This window comes from Physeter macrocephalus, chromosome 16 (genome assembly GCF_002837175.3).
Source record: "Physeter macrocephalus isolate SW-GA chromosome 16, ASM283717v5, whole genome shotgun sequence".
In the NCBI taxonomy this organism is placed as follows: Eukaryota; Metazoa; Chordata; class Mammalia; order Artiodactyla; family Physeteridae; genus Physeter; species Physeter macrocephalus.
In genome coordinates, this window is record NC_041229.1 from 4,590,379 (window position 1) to 4,606,997 (window position 16,619).

At 43.4% G+C, this 16,619-nt stretch overlaps 2 protein-coding genes across 9 annotated transcripts in view; both read left to right on the forward strand.

Annotated features, from left to right (window-relative positions):
- The window catches only part of PRDM10 (PR/SET domain 10), a 91,028-nt gene extending 85,880 nt beyond the window's left edge, over window positions 1–5,148 (forward strand). Inside the window, exon 23 of the mRNA XM_007121878.4 lies at window positions 2,196–5,148. Within this exon, the coding sequence (XP_007121940.2) occupies window positions 2,196–2,393 (198 nt within the window). The 3' untranslated portion in view covers window positions 2,394–5,148. The remainder of the gene's footprint in view (window positions 1–2,195) is intronic.
- A 1,106-nt stretch (window positions 5,149–6,254) lies between these two features.
- The window catches only part of NFRKB (nuclear factor related to kappaB binding protein), a 113,322-nt gene continuing 102,957 nt past the window's right edge, over window positions 6,255–16,619 (forward strand). For 6 of the 8 annotated variants that reach the window (XR_003683596.2, XR_003683594.2, XR_003683595.2 and 3 more), the window contains exons 1-3: window positions 7,373–7,534; window positions 8,734–8,889; window positions 10,898–11,099. Coding sequence is in view for 3 of the 8 variants with exons in the window: in XM_055091466.1 (XP_054947441.1) it covers window positions 8,755–8,889; window positions 10,898–11,099 (337 nt within the window). In the remaining 5 variants the exon portion in view is untranslated. Of the gene's footprint in view, window positions 6,329–7,372; window positions 7,535–8,733; window positions 8,890–10,897; window positions 11,100–16,619 lie in introns of those variants that run through there. The other 2 variants (XM_007121879.3, XM_028501111.2) reach the window with 2 other exon arrangements.

Sequence of the window (16,619 nt, forward strand, 5' to 3'; positions counted from 1 at the left end):
TTTAGGTTGTTTCCATGTCTTGGCCATTGTGAATAGTGCTGCTATGAACATAGGGGTAGCACAGTTTATTTTAATTATTGGTTTACTATCTTTTCCCAGTAGGCAATTAATTCCTTGAAATCTAGTTCTTTGTCTTTATCTCTTTATCCTCAGTGCTGTTGCACAGGAGGCTGGGCTATAGCAAATGCTCAATAAAGATCTATTCAATTAATAACTATAATGAACCTCCTAGATCCGTATACATATATATACATGTAGATAATCATCTTTTTAACGTGTTTCTTAGAAAGTATATGAGTCTTCATGACTATTGGTCCTCAACTGGGTCGGTAGGAAATAATATGATGAATCTATTATGGAGCTCTTTAAAATTATTTTAAACAATTCACCCACCCCAGGTGAAAAACATTGCCATAAATTATTTTGTTATATTTAGGTTAGGCCCGTCAATGTTGATTATATCTGCTACCTCTGTTTTTATCTTCACTGGTTTCCTCTGGCCTGCCTCTGGAAGACAGAGTATGTAAATTAAGAAAAATACTCTTAAGTGACTAGGGATATTGAGATGTTCCCAGGGGAAGATTATTTCCCAAGAGGCCTCAAAGAGTAGCAGGGTAGTCTGGTGGCCTCAGAAACCTGATTTATTTATTTATTTATTTATTTATTTATTTTTCAAAGCACACTGAGAGCTCACCCATTTCTCAGCACATGAATTCACATTAACTAGACTTAGGAGAAATGTATAAATCCAGAGTAACACTATTGTCAATGGAAACAATAACTAATATAAAATGGAGTAGTCTCATTGGCATGATCAGTGAAATTTTTTGCTCTTTGTGGGGACTCACCGACTCTACCTTTTTTTTGGCCAGGAACCCATTTGGGAAACCGATTATATAGCCAAGGATGTTCCCTTCCATCTGCCACAGTATACATACAAATTTGACGTACAGTATTGTTTATAGATTCTCTGAAGCCTACCTGTGAACTGCCTAGGTGTCCATGGACCCTTGGTTGAGAAGCAGCCCCCTCCTGCTAGAGAAGGACCCACACAGGAAACCAAATCCTGATCAAAGAGCGGCTTGATGAGTGTGGACTCAGAACGTACGGCCCTTGATAAATCAAATGGGTATTGGGCTGTGGCTTTCTCTCTGGACAGTGCTTGGAAAGGATGCTGCCCGAGTTTTCCTCTGTGACTTCTTTTCTTCTCAGCCTGTGTCGCTGACCAATTCTCCCTCTTACAGACACATTCTTTCTTTGAAAATGTTAGTGTAGGGACAGAGTTAGCTGCAGGTCTATGGGGACATTTTTTTCATGATCAGAGGGAAAATGAAGAAAAATTAAGACAACGTATGTTTTCATAAAGTTAAATTTATTCAATGCAAAAGACTTCTATTCTAAGATTGTGTTCTTCCTATGCTTTTGAGTGTTAAAATGTCTCTCATTTGACAGTAGCATTTTTTTTTTTTTTTTTGTGGTACGCGGGCCTCCCTCTGCTGTGGCCTCTCCCGTTGCGGAGCACAGGCTCCGGACGCGCAGGCCCAGCGGCCACGGCTCACGGGCCCAGCCGCTCCGCGACACGTGGGATCCTCCCAGACCGGGGCGCGAACCCGGTTCCCCTGCATCGGCAGGCGGACGCGCAACCACTGCGCCACCAGGGAAGCCCGACAGTAGCATTTAAAAAATGATTTTACTTGGCAAAATAAAATTTGGGAACATTTATTCTTACTTTAATTTTGCTGGTCTTTGAAATTCTGAAGTCTGGGAACCATTGATCTTGACTTGGGCATCATTCTGCCTCTTTAAGGAGAATTTGAATAGGTCTCCTTTGATCCATTTCGTATTAATCTTAAACATTAATTGACAGATAGTCACCTTATTTTATGAATTTCTAAATTCTCAGGGACAATACCATAGCACATTTCCTTTGCCAGGTAGGTTACCATCATGATGCAAATTTCTGTCCCTGAAGTTCCTCACTGTATCATTTGGGACAACGACCACGGTGCTCCCTTAAGTTACCTTTGTAGTCTACTCCTCTAAAGGAATTAGGCAAAGCATCTCTCATAGGTGCCTAGTTTGGTTCATGTAACATTTCTTTGCATATTCCTTCTCCCCACCGTGTGCCCCCATAACTCTACCCCCCCCCCACTTTAGGCCTCAGATTTCTAAAGATCCTTTTCTTCCTGCTCTAGGGTCATTATGTGCTATCAGAAAGTCAATCAGAATTGGAGGAAAAGCAAGCTTCTGCTCTCACTGGTGGAGTCCAGGTTCAGCCAACTGCGCATGGTGACTTGGACCCCCAGACGACCAGCCAGCAGCCCACCCAGTACATCATTACCACCACCACCAACGGGAATGGGAGCAGCGAGGTGCACATCACTAAACCTTAACTTCCATCCTTGAGCCAGAATCAAACAGTCGCATCATGTCTTTTCTTATTCATACGTCTGGAACGTCTGGAAGCTTCTGACCTAGAACTCTTTTTTAAGATTTATCACTCAAGAGTTTGGAAATCACAGTTTTGACGCTTATACATACACTGGGGCTTATTTTATCAAGGTCATCTTTACCAAATGGACTCTTCAAACCCTAGGAGTTTCTGCCACGGAATGGAGATCTTTCAGGGGAAAGTAGATTTCAAGACAGAGAAACCTTGCCTTGCTCTTGAGTTGTTTTTTTAACACATAGATAAGCCTTACTTTTCCTTTGTGGAAATATTAAGCAGTGTATTGTGTTTGTACCAAAGGTGGATAAAGGCTGTGCCAAGTCCATGGCCACTGGACTTGCTGATTCCAAGCCATGGCACCAAAGGCGAAGGGGCATTTTATGGGTGTGTATTAGGTCAGAACTGCTTCATCTTGTGAGTTTGCATTCTCAGTAACTTAACAAAGGGAGCCCATTGAATCTGAAAATTAAAATGATGAAGCAAAGGTTTCATCAGTGGTGGTCTGAAGGAAAAACTGTTACCTAAATTTTTCTTATTGCTGATTTTTAAAAAACTTGCCTTTTTTGGAAAACCGTTGTTGGGCTATTGGTAGTGCTTTCCACAGACCCTGGCCCTCAGTGGACTAGGCCAGAACCTCATGTTCTGATAGATCTTACTTTATTACTTCACAACTGTGGACTCCCTGTACAAGAAAAGGATGCTTGGTGTCAACAGAATTTAGACTCCCAGGTTACAGGTTGGCCTCCCATTCTCTGGTTGTACTTGTATGAAGAAGGAGATATTGGAGATGACAGTACCAAGAAAAATTACTGATACTAAAACAACTATATAGAGCGTAAAAAGCACTGAGACCTTGTCCTGCCTTTCAGGATCCATTTATCACTCATCGGTAAAGGGTGAATCCTTGCTCGTACTAGGTGTACCTGCAACCCTTGCTCACAGCATGCAGTGTATTTTTAGTACTTCTGATGCTGTCTTAAAATGAACATTCTTTCAGGTTGGATGGAAAGGTGGTCCTCCTTATTTCTTAACACTTTCAACTTTAAATATATTGCAATTCATCTGGACCTTTTGGTAAGATGACTAACTTCACACCTAGGGGAAACATAAAAATGTGGGGACCATTTATAATATGTTAGAGTGATTACAAGGGATCTGGAAGGAATCCAATCTTAATATTACATTGTCAGTTGGGAGAGGGAGAAAAACTGCCTCAGTGACAGTTTTTCTTATCATTGTTCCTGTTTGGGAGTCTTATTAGCTATGAATTCAATGGGGAAAATATTTCCCTTCTTTTTACTGTACATTCCAGTTGTGCACATAAAACACTGCAGAAATCAGTATGTAGTTTAACAACTTTTTGTGACATACTGATACATTTTGAGAATAATTATGGCACGGTAGAATTTATTATTCCAGAACAGAAAGACCTACCTTCAGTTTCAAATGAAGTTAAATTATTTTATTGACATTTCTGGGTAAAAACTGGTTCTATAAATTAAGAAGTATAGTAGCTTCTTTATGGTAAAGATACCTTTTTGAAAAGTAAACAATTCTGTGAAGTAACTTTACTAATATGTAGACTTTGCACTTTATTATTGAGACCTCATTCATTTAGTTATCCCTGACAATTTAGGCACTAAGAGAACTTGAGAGTTACTTGGTAATTGTGTAGAAAATGAAAATGGACTCTATATCTTTGGTAACAGAGGTAATGCTGATGTTTTCAATAGAAAATATTGACTCTGTGTCACAATATAGAGATTTTTGAGTCCCAAAGTCCTACAATGTGATGATTATAAATATCCTAGTGTCCAGTCTAGAGAGACTTGCTAGGTAAAACATATTAGACTTTCCCAAAGGTCCAGTTTAGTTTTTATAACTTAAATTTGGTCCTGTTGGTTCCTTTTTAATTTGAACCAGCAAGGTATTCCTCCCTCCCCTCAGGAATCACTTACTGATTAAAATGGAAAACTATCACTGAATGGAATGTTCATTTTATGCCAGTTATTTCAAGTTTTAAAATACACAGAAGAGAAAAAGTATTGCGGAAGGACCTCTGTTTCTTTCCCATCTAAGTTCTTTTTTTTCCCTTTTGTTTTTTTGTCCTTATGTGGAATAAGTAAAGACTCTAAAACTAATTTGTATATTATCAACCAGAGATGCAGGTGTGGCAGTCAAGCCAAACAGCATTGCTTTAAGATCAGGTATTCTGTATATTTATTCTAAGGTAATGGCTTTTCAAAAGGACTTGGATTTGAAGAGATGGCAGATTATAAGCCATCTGAAGACCCAATTTGGAAAAAATGTCTGTAGCCAATGTTTATACTGTGGCTTCGCCTAAGACACACTGGCACTGTAGACTTGGATCAGTGCAGTGTGAGCATTTTGGAGTAGGTTACATAGAGATTTTACATTTTTACTGTTTCATTTGTGCCCACATAAACGGATATTTCATCATGTAAAATTCCTGTTATTCCGGAGAAACCTATTGTTTTGATCCTCTGGAATTGTTTTCTGATTTGGAATTATCCTTTCAAAAAACTCTTAAGATATGTAGGGCTAAAAAGCACTTCATGAGATGCTGAAGCTGACCCACAGGTTGAAAATGTTGACCCTATCCTGTTATTTAAATGTGAACATTTACTGTACATTCAGTGAGTTACAGTGTTAATAGTCTTGTGTTACTCAGCAGGTGTAAAAATTAATAAATATTTTTTTTAAATAAACATCTTTCTTGTTTGTATGTGTACAAGTTACAAGAGCTTCTAAGAACATTACTTTTTTTTTTTTTTTAATAATACAACTTACATTATTTTGACTCTTTGGTTCACTCTGGTGTGGTCAGAGACGTAAGGTCAGGGAATTTATGGATGGTAATATGGAATGATGTTCCCCTCCCCTTTTACTTGGTGGTTTCTAATTCGAGACCCCTCCCAACAATCTAACAGGAACTAGGGGCAGGCACTCACTCAGCCAGCTAGGGAAGAGCGATTGGCTTTATTTGGAAACCACTATTTGCCAACCAGGGAGGAACACCAGCTTGACTGACATGTTTCCATCTAGTGGAGAGAACTGAGGATGCTCTCTGCACGACAGGTTGGAAGTAGCTGTGAAAGAAGTTTGAAGCGGTTCTAAGTAAAACCTAGTTTATAAGAAGAAAGCGGCCTAGATTCTCAACGAGAGGAAGATTAATCGAGTTTTATTAAGAAAATGTGTTTCTTCGATGTGTGTACTGTCTTTCCGGACGTCGAGGGTCCAGGGACCGGAGAGAGATGGGAGAGAGAAGTCCCCGGGTGGGTTGCGGGGCACAGGCTCTGGTTCGCGTTCTCCTCAACGAAACTCGAGAAATCGCAAAATGGGAGCTAATAGTGCACACAGCTGTGGTACAAAGACAACGATGGAAAGTGCTCAGCTTAGTGCCTGGAGCAGGCTATGAGATATGCAAACGTTAGCTAATAAAACGGCATTCACTCACTCATGGGCTCCGGAGCCTCAGTTCGCGGCCAGGTGACTAGCTACACCGCCCTCCGGAAACTTCTAAGCGAGGTGACAGCAACGAGACGCCGGCAAACTGCATCCCAAAGCCCAGCCCCGCGGGCTCACGCCGTTCTACGTTATGCCCCGCGAACCCCACCCCTCCCCGCCCCCGGCACTTCCAGGCCCCACCCCGCCCCCGGCACTCTCAGGCCCCACCCCGCCCCCGGCACTTTCAGGCCCCACCCCATGCAGCTCAGGCCCCGCCCCGCACAGCTCCGCCCCTTCCGCCGCCCGAGCCCGGAGCGTGCACGCACCGAGACGCCTTGCGGGAGCGAGCGCGTCCGGGAAGCCGCGGGCCGAGAAGCGGAGCGGGTTCGGAGACCCGCGCCGGCGGCGCAGGTGAGGGCGGGCCGGGGCGGCGAAAAGGTTAAAGTGTTGCCGGGGAGCGGAGGGAGGGAGCGAGCGAGTGTCTGGGTCTACGAGGGTCGCTGCTCCTGTGGGCACGGGACAGGGGAGCGGGCGTGTCGGGAGGCGGGCGGCCCGGGTGGGTGGGGGTTAGAGTTAGGCACGGTGTGGGGGGAAGGGCTGTGGGCGCGGAGGTGAGGTTTAGCGGGCCGGGACCCGGGCCTCGAGCTTGTGAGAGGCCGGCTAGGGAAGGGTTTGCAGTTTGGAGCCGGCGGTTGCTCCGGAAGGAGTCTGGGGTTTGGCTTCTGAGTTGGGGAGGGTCCAGGAGGGAAGGTTATCCCAGGTGCAGAGGAAAGGCCTTTGGGAGAGGCCTTCCCGGTCTAGTAAAGATGGACCTCTTTGGTCTAGGACGCCGCAAGACTTAGAAGTCCTTGGCTTCCGGTTTTCAACCCTTTGGAAGCTGCCTGCTTTTTGTATTTTGAGATCCTCTTCAGATTAGTAGCAGGGCACAGGTTGCCACTCGAATAGATTAAATTTAGCTACACGTTCACTAATTGAAGTGAATTCAAGTGAAGCTAATTGAAGAAACTAGCTTCACTAATTGAAGTGAAGCTAATTGAAGAAACTTGTGAGCAAGGTGTGAAACAGGTGATCCTCCTGAGAGTCAGGTAAAACACTGGCTTTGCAGTTGTTACCCTCTTCTGTGCCAGTTCTGGCTTATAAGAGGACTTTATTCTGAGCATCAGGTTGCATCTACACTTTTTTTCTTTTTAAAAGTTTTGTTAAATGCAAATGCTATGTGCTTTCTTACCTGCAGTCAGTTATTTAGGCACCAGGGGTGTTCAAGATGCGGTAGTTCATCATGTGCTGAAGGGTGATGGGACACAGTTGCTTGGCGACAACGCAGCTGCTTTGAACACTAATCTTTCCACTGTACCTTTACGTAGATCTGACATCTCTTCCAGATAACTTGAAATAATTAGTGCAAACGTGCTTATTTTAGCAGTAGTATTACAAGTCTACTCTTTATCATTTGAGAGTTTTAGGATGAGAAGTCATTACGTGATTCCGTGAAGTTATATAAATGCATCCACCTGGAGGTTATTCACTGCAGGATTCCAGGATTGGAAATAACAGTAGAGAGGATCGGGTCCAGCTCTCCTTCATCTTATATAGATAAGGAAATTGACAGCCCGTGAGGTAAGATTTGCCCAGAGTCACTGAGATGCGGCTAGGAGTTTGATGTTTTAACTGTTAAATCTGGGGTGTGTGTGTGTGTGTGTGTGTGTGTGTGTGTGTGTGTGTGTGTGTGTGTGTTTTTCTCCTTTCTATTTGGTAGAAATCAGAGAGAGAGAATGGTTTTAGCAAATGTTTGTGGAGTGGTTGAGTTCAGCCTCCCTGTGGGCCTGTTAACTGTGGCTTCAGCTGTGCACCTGATTCCAGCCAGCAGCCTTATGAGATGCTCTCTGAAAAAGTTTTCCTATGTACTTTTCTAAAGGTAGCCAGTAGTGTTTAGTTATTACAGGAGGGAGAAAAACAGCATTTCATCTACATGGTTATAAGTATCAGCTGGACCAACTAAAGTGGGTTGGCCGCTGACTTTGCTGGCTGTCCCGGTCAGGTGCTTGGATCCTCCAGAGTTTATGTGGACTGATAAAGTCGTATTAAGATGCTTGCTTTTCCTGATTTAAACTGAGAGTTTATCCAGGAGGTATTGTATGTAGTGTTAAGAACAGGGGTTTGCAGTCATGCAGACTTGAGTTTCATTCCTACCTCTGGGGTTGGGCAAGTTGCTTATCTATTTTGATCCTAGGTTTTAGTATCTGTAGAATAGATGTAACCCTATCTTGCACACTTATAAGAATTAAATCAGGTGTATGAAAGGCCTGGCACTTAACAGGCCCTCATTAAATAACTTAGTGTTACTGTCTGAATTTTACTACTCTGTGGATTTTCAGTGAAATTTCTTTTGTGAAGGAACAACAAAGAATTACTTGCTAAAAAAAATAAAAAATAAATAAAGTATATTAGAGTGAGAGATTATTGGCCTGGGACGTCTAAGTTATGGACTGTGATCTAATTATTTAATCTTTGAGTCTTGTTGTGCTCCTGTGTAAAATGAAGGTGTAAGAAATTCTATAAATTGGGGAGTCACTGTAGAAGTATTCTGAGTAAAGAGAGACCTACTGGCTAAGATCTGAAATTCAGATGAGGATGCAATGGTGGAAGGGAGGGAGAAGAGCTGTTTAGCTGTCGTTAAGGTGTATGGATAAGGTAGAAGAATAGATTTGAGATTGAATATTTTCTGGGCCAGAATATTTTGTGAAAGAGCGTTAGTATCAACATCCCTGGGACTTCTGCCTTTCTGTCTCGAGGTCTGACTGCATTTATTTGTCTAGGCTACCCGTGGAACATAAGCAATGGATTCCTTGGACCATATGCTGACGGATCCCTTGGAGCTGGGCCCGTGTGGAGATGGCCACGGCACGCGGATCATGGAGGACTGCCTCCTGGGGGGCACTAGGGTTAGTCTGCCCGAGGACCTTCTGGAGGATGTGAGTAGTGACAGCGGCACCATCTTTTCCTTTCTAGCAGTTCCTCTCAGCCTTTTCCATGCCCTGCAAGTTTTCAGTCTTTTGTGCTCCCTTCTTATTTTCTACATTGCAACCAGTGATCTTTTTTTTTTTTAAAGTTTAAGTCTGTTTAATAGTCTGATTAAGGAAGAAAATATAAGCTACATTCTGCATGTTTAATAACATGTAACTCGATAGTGACATACGACATATTTTGACAAGATAATTTTCAGCAGCTAGCAAAAGTTTTATATTTAAGGGCAGAATTGTGTATATCTTTACATAGAATGTTTACCCATGTTGTGAATTATGAAACAAAACACAAACGTATTATCTCTGTCCATAAGGTAACCAACTTGCTAGTCAGGTAATAGTACCTTCCCTGGGATAGCATTAATAGTGTGCTTTTGACCACTTTTCATAGGCAGTGATCATGATTATTATGGTGGCATTTATTTAGTGCTTATTATGGGCAAGGCACTAGGTATGCTGAAAAATGTTTATCATCTTGTTTATTTTGCCATAGTTCAAACATATGGACAGGCGTAGAGTATCATATGGTGAACATCTGTGCATCATTCAGTTTTGGGAGATAATTTCATTTAGTTATATTTGGTTCAGATTTTTCTTTCATAATGTGTCAAAAATTGTAGATAAAATTAAAGCCACTGTTTTGCCCTTATTCCCTCTCCTACCCGAAGTAACAGGTACTGAACTTGGTGTATATCTTTCCCATTCATGTTTTCTTTGCATGCTCTTTCAAGTCAACCTCTTCATGTCATTCATTCAGTCAGCAAACACTTGTTTTATTGAAGTACCTACTTTATGCCAGACATTGAGATGCCAGGAATAAAGTGGTATGCAGAAATAGGTTTGCAGGGGGAGATCTTGGACAGGGAGCCGGAGGAGCTCTGGTGGCTGCTTGCTGAGACGCCTGGCAGGTGGTTGGTTTCTGGGTGCTCTCCTGCTTAAACCCTTCGGTGGCTCCCCATTGTCCTTAGGATAAAGCCACAAGTACTTGACATGCTTATAGGTCCCTTGCTCCTCTCTGTGCTGTCTGCTGCTTCCCTTTCCCTCCCTGTTGTTGAGCTAGCCAGACGTTGTCTGAACTCTTTTTTTATTTTTTATTTCATTTATTTATTTTTTAAAATATTTATTTATTTATTTGGCTGCATCGCGTCTTAGTGGTGGCACGCAGGACCTTCGTTTCAGCACGCAGGCTCTTCTGTTGCGGTGCACGGTCTCTAGAACGGGCAGGCTCAGTAGTTGCAGCACGTGGGCTTAGTTGTCTTGTAGCACGTGGGATCTTAGTTCCCCGACCACGGATTGAACTTGAGCCCTGGCAGTGAAGTCCTAACCACTGGACCATCAGGGAATTCCCAACAGATCTCTCAAGTTTATTTTTTATTTTTTAAAGTTGTTTTATTTATTTTATTTTTGGCTGCGTTGGGTGTTTGTTGCTGTGCGCGGGCTTTCTCTAGCTGTGCCGAGTGGGGGCTGCCTTTCGTTACGGTGTGCAGGCTTCTCATTGCGGGGGCTTCTCTTGTTGCAGAGCATGGACTCGAGGCACTCGGGCTTTAGTAGTTGTGGCTCGCGGGCTCTAGAGCGCAGGCTCAGTAGTTGTGGCGCGTGGGCTTAGTTGCTCCGCAGCATGTGGGATCTTCCCGGACCAGGGCTCGAACCCGTGTCCCCTGCATTGGCAGGCGGATTCCTAAGCACTGCGCCACCAGGGAAGCCCTGATCTCTCAAGTTTTGAGAATTGAGTAAAGATCAGTGGAATTTGAGTTTGTTTAAAAAACGTAAAAACTTGGATGATGGTGATTTTTGCACAACTTTGTGATTGTACTTAATGCCACTGAACCATACACTCAAAAATGGATAAAATGGTCGATTTTATGTTATGCATATGTTACCCACTTATGCACAAGAAACTTAAAAACTTCATTTTTTTTCTTGCTCACTTTCCTCCTGCTTTTCCTGATTCTCCCAGCCTGAGATCTTCTTTGACGTAGTCAGCTTCTCAACGTGGCAGGAAGTACTGAGCGACTCGCAGCGTGAGCACCTCCAGCAGTTTCTGCCCCACTTTCCTGAGGACAGTATCGGGCAGCAGGAGCAGCTCATCCTCGCCCTGTTCAGTGGGGAGAACTTCCGCTTTGGAAACCCTCTGCACATCGCCCAGAAGCTTTTCCGAGGTGTGTAGCTCAGCATTCTCGTTCTGAGAGGAGCAGGGGGTGGGAACACACCCACTTCTGTGCGGACTCCTTTCTTCGTTTTATTCTAGTTTTATGTATAGACACTGACTCCAAGTGCTTTCATGCAACACTTTGCTGCCTAGGCCGTTCTTTTTTTTTTTTAATAAAAATTTTTAACTTACATAGGAAACATATAAATCATACTTGTATTGCTCATTGATGTGTTATATGAACTCAGCTGTGTAACCACCACCCAGATCAAGAAGTAAAACATTATTAGCACCTTAGAGGCACCCTTTATGACTAGTCTTCAAAAATTATTAAAAACAGTTTACCGTTTGGTTTGTCACATGGGTGTATGTGTGTGTGATGCACATACACATTTTTTTCCTGCAGAAAACGGACACTTTACCACCAAGCACTTCAGCGTGTATGTATCTCTTAGCAAAGACATCCTTCCGCATAATCATAGTCTTAAATTCACACCCAAGAAACTTTACACTGAACAAGTAATAGCCTAGAATATCCCATATTCAGATTTTCTCAGTTGTTCCCAGTGTCAGTTGGCTTTTATTTATTTTTAACATCTTTATTGGAGTATAATTGCTTTACAATGGTGTGTTAGTTTCTGCTTTATAACAAAGTGGATCAGTTATACACATACATATGTTCCCATATCTCTTCCCTCTTGCGTCTCCCTCCCTCCCACCCTCCCTATCCCACCCCTCTAGGTGGTCACAAAGCACCGAGCTGATCTCCCTGTGCTATGCGGCTGCTTCCCACTAGCTATCGATTTTACATTTGGTAGTGTGTATATGTCCATGCCACTGAGGAACGGCTTCTCGTTTTTCATGTTCGTCTGTTAGCTATATAGGACTGTGGGGAAGTCAGGATTGTGAGGACATCATTGACAAGACAGGAAAAGATGGCCTTTTGTATGGATTTTATTGAAAGGAACAACACTATCTGAACTACACAGGTCACACTGTCTCACTCTGTGTCTAAATCCTGTTTCTCACATAACTGGGATGAACAGTCAACAGTACACAAAATCAAAACAAAAGTTCAGCCTTGGGGGCCAAGCTGAGGTTAAATGATGGTTTTCTTTTTGATTCACTAGATTTTTTTCACTTTTCCAAAGGAGAGAAAAGTATGTGTTTTTTATTTTTGTTTTTATTTCCATTTCTCTAGGAGGTGGGTCAAAAAGGATCTTGCTGTGATTTATGTCATAGAGTGTTCTGCCTATGTTTCCCTCTAAGGGTTTGATAGTGTCTGGCCTTACATTTAGGTCTTTAATCCATTTTGAGTTTATTTTGGTGTATGGTGTTAGGGAGTGTTCTAATTTCATACTTTTACATGTACCTGTCCAGTTTTCCCAGCACCACTCAGTTGGCTTTTAAATCCAGGATCCACTCAAGATTCATGTGTTGTGTTTGGATCTTCTATCTCTCAGCTCCCTGAATCTAGGGCCCTCTGCCTTTTTTTCCTTGTCTTTCAAAATACACTTGTGAAGAGCCCAAGACACTTGAATTGTAAAATGTCTTGCTTTCTGGGGAGTTGTCGTCTTGCTTCCCCGTAATTGGTTTTGGGTTAAACATTTTGCCAAGAAAGGAGATGGGAAATGTCATTTCTTTCTCATCGCTCCACTCGGGATATGTGATGTCAGTCTTGCATTGTTGGTAGGGAGGCTTTCGATCACTTGGCTCTGTGGTATCTGCCAGAGCTACTGACTATAAGGGCACCTTTTTTCCCCTATAATTAAGAAGCAATCTGTAGGGAGATATTTAGGGTGATATTTAGGGACCATGTGATAATCTTATTTTCCAAAAGCATTTGTTTTACCCAGCGGGTTTAGCATCCACTGACCCTTTCCTGAACCTGTCATTACACTGGGGATTCCAGAATGGTTTGGGGCCACTCTTCAGTCACAGCTTGCTCTCTGTCCAGTGGAGAGGAGCAGAGGATGCTTCTTCCCTTCCCGCTTTCTGGGGTGACTTTGCTTTGGCTGGAGGCCCTGAAAGACAGCACATCTTGAGTTTGTGAAACTGGACAGCTTGACAGCTGCAAAAAGACTGGAGGGAATAAGCTTATCATTTCAAACCGCATTATCTTTAGGTTTAAAATGAGCATTCCCTCCTTTGGTGGATCATTAAGGAGGATTTCTCTTCTGGTTGGCCAGTGTTTTATGTCACTGAAGCCAGGGTCTCAGATGGGATAAGCTGGTAGGCCTGGTTGGTAGTAGAGGCCGTATCAGGGACTGTCTGTAATGCTGGCACATTTCCTTCCAAAACAATGTGATGGTCAGGTAAGGATGCAAACAAGGAATGCAAGGCAGGAGTTCTTCAATGTCCGGTGTCATGTTTCAGGTCCCGTGGTGATGAGGACAGTTGCGTTACCATGGTTATTGTGGTTATGCGTCTTGACTGAGCTGGCATTGCTTTTGGTGTGCTTTTATTTTTGCTTATCTTTTCTCGTTCTGTTTTAAAAGCTCACCTTTTCCATAAGTTCCAAGTGCTTGTCGAGCTCCCTTGACTTCTGTTTCCTACAGGAAAGGGTCGTCGTCATGAGCTCCAGCTTCCCACTTCCAGCCTCCCCCCAGCACACTGTAGTCGTTTCCCTCCTGACCTACTTTTACTTGTCTCGGAGGAAGGATATTTTTCGTCTGTTTAAGGTTAACCTCTGCTCCTGATCCTCTCATGTTTTACGTCCTCTGGGACCTCGTTTTTCAGTGAACCATTCTACCATGTGTATTTACTCCACTCCTTTTTCAGCCTGTAGATGTGGTCAAGGGTCTCACACTAAAAAAGTCCTTAACCATCTGTCCCCTTCGTTGTCCTCTGTCATTTCCCCTTTTCTCCGAACTTCTTGAAAGGCATCCATAGCCGCTGTCCCCTGGTGGCTGTTCCCTATGCCTGCCAACACCTTCGACTTTCTAAATTTTAAAATTTCAAACCTTCAGAAAAGTTAACAGGAATTTATAATTGACACCCGCATACTCCTTACCAGGTTCACCAACTATGAATATTTTGCCACATTTTTTTCTTGTCATTGTTGTACTTATTACCACTATTTTTATTTTTGCTGAAGCACTTGAGAGTGTTGCAGACCTAAGACTCCTAACTTTTCAGCATTTATCTTTGAAGAACAAGAACATTCTCTTAGGCAACCAGAAATGATCAAATTCAGAAATATAGAAATACTGTATTTAATTTAAATTCTGTACTTGAATTCTGTATTTCAGTATAAAGTTGAACACTGACGTATTGCTATCTAATGTGTGGTCTGTATTCCTATTTTGCTAGTTGTTTCAGTGCTTGCTTTTTCCTCTGCTCCATTTCTTTTCAGTGAATGTGTAATTTGCAAACCAGCATATGGCTTTTCTGTTCCCTCCTTAACCCATCTGTAGCATTTGATGCCTTGACCTCCATCCTGAGACTCCCCCCCGCTTTGCAGCTGTGGCCCGCCTCGTCCTGGCTTCCTCCTGTGCCTCAGATGCCCTCCCCGCACCCCTCTCTCTGCTGAGCGCTCATCCACTCGCTATTCCTGCCTCTGCTGGTGCTATTAGGCCCCCTCTCCCTCCCCGCCTGCCTGCTCTCACCCACCAGCTCTTCTCTGGGGGCTCTCGCCAGGGCTGCTCTAGCCACCATCTCTACACAGCCACCAGCGTGAGCATCTCAAAACTTTGCTTTTCAGAGTGTTTACCAATTGCCTTCACTTGGAATAAAATTCACAGCCTACCAGGCTCTGTTGCTCCTGGTTCACCAGCTTCCCCTGGTGCTGCAGTCTCTTTTGCCGCTGCTCTCCGGCCCAGCGCCGCCAATAGAAATGTTACGTGAGCCACACGTTCAATTAAAAAATTTCCAGTACCCACATTAAGAGTAGTAAAAGCAGTTTAATTTTAATAATACATTTTCTTTAAGTTGATGTACTGGAAATGTTATTTATTTTTAAAAATTTATTTATTTAATTTATTTATTTTTGGCTGCATTGGGTCTTCATTGCTGCACACGGGCTTTCTCTAGTTGCAGCGAGCGGGGGCTACTCTTCGTTGCGGTGCATGGGCTTCTCATTGTGGTGGCTTCTCTTGTTGCAGAGCATGGGCTCTAGGCACATGGGCTTCAGTAGTTGTGGCATGTGGGCTCAGTAGGTGTGGCTCACGGGCTCTAGTGTGCAGGTTCAGTAGTTGTGGCGCATGGGCTTAGCTGCTCTGTGGCATGTGGGATCTTCCCGGACCAGGGCTTGAACCCATGTCCCTGCACTGGCAGGCGGATTCTTAACCACTGCACCACCAGGAAGTCCCTCGAAATGTTATTTTAATAGAGCATTTGGCTCTCTTGGTGGGGGAAACTAAAGACTGAAGGAAGGTAACTTTGGAGAAGTACAGAGGCAGAGAAGTAGAATTTTCATCCAATTTCTATATATCAGCATCAGTAGCATTGAACTCTTGCCTCTTTTCTTGAAGGTCAAATTCCCTGCAACAGGCAGCGTAATGCGGTGGCTAGGAGTGGCTCTGGAGCTGGACTGCCCGGGTTCAGACCTGATTTCCCCTTTTATTAGCTGTGTAACCTTGCGCAAGGTATTTAATTTCTCCAAGCTTCAGGCTCTTCAGTAAAATGAGGATGCAGTAGTACCTTCTTTGTGGGGTGGTTGTGAAAATGAAGTGAGTTAATACATGTAAGGCCCTCCTTATATGGTGACAGTTCCATGTCAGGTCCTGTTCTAAGTGTTTGCTGTTATTCGTTACCTCGGAATATCATTAAAGTGGTTGCAATTAAAAAAAAATAAATAAAGAAGGAAACACCGTGTACTTCAGTGCCTCATTTTAGCCTTCTGAGGTTAGCTTCTCCATCTTTCCCCTTAGTTCACTTCGTAGCAACCTGCTCAAATCTAATATTCCAAAACGGACCTCTGTCATCGCGGCTCCCGCAGTGGTACGAGTTGCTCATGTCCAGTGATCTAGGTACCATGCTCACCTTCCTGCCCCAGCATCCAAACTAACAGCAGGTCTAATCTTTCTCCCTCGAAATATATCTGAAGTCTCTCTACTGCCATTCACATAACCACTGCTCACTGCTCAGCTAATATGTGCCAGCCATTCTTCAAGGTTCTGGAGATACAGTCATGGCCTTACATTCTAATAGGGAAAACAAGGTAATAGACAAGCAAGTGTTTGTTGGTGTCACTCACTATAAAGAGTGAGGAAGGGTAATGGACTGGAAGTGACCGGAACGATCTGGTTCAGAGGTGGTACTTGGGCAGGGCTTCTCTGTGGAGGTACATTTGGACGGAGACTCAGTGAAGGTGCGACGAGCAAGCTGTGAAGTACTGGGTGTTAGTAGGAAGCCTTGCAGGCAGAGGGGACTTGAAGGACAAAGCCTTTGCGAAAAGGCAGGGGGGACTTTAAGGACAAAGGCTTTGCGAAAAGTACGGTACTCCAGGATACAGCGTGGGCTGCGGCGGAGTGAGCAGAAGGGAGGCTGGTGGAGGACGAGGCCGAGATACATGGGACCCACAAGGAAG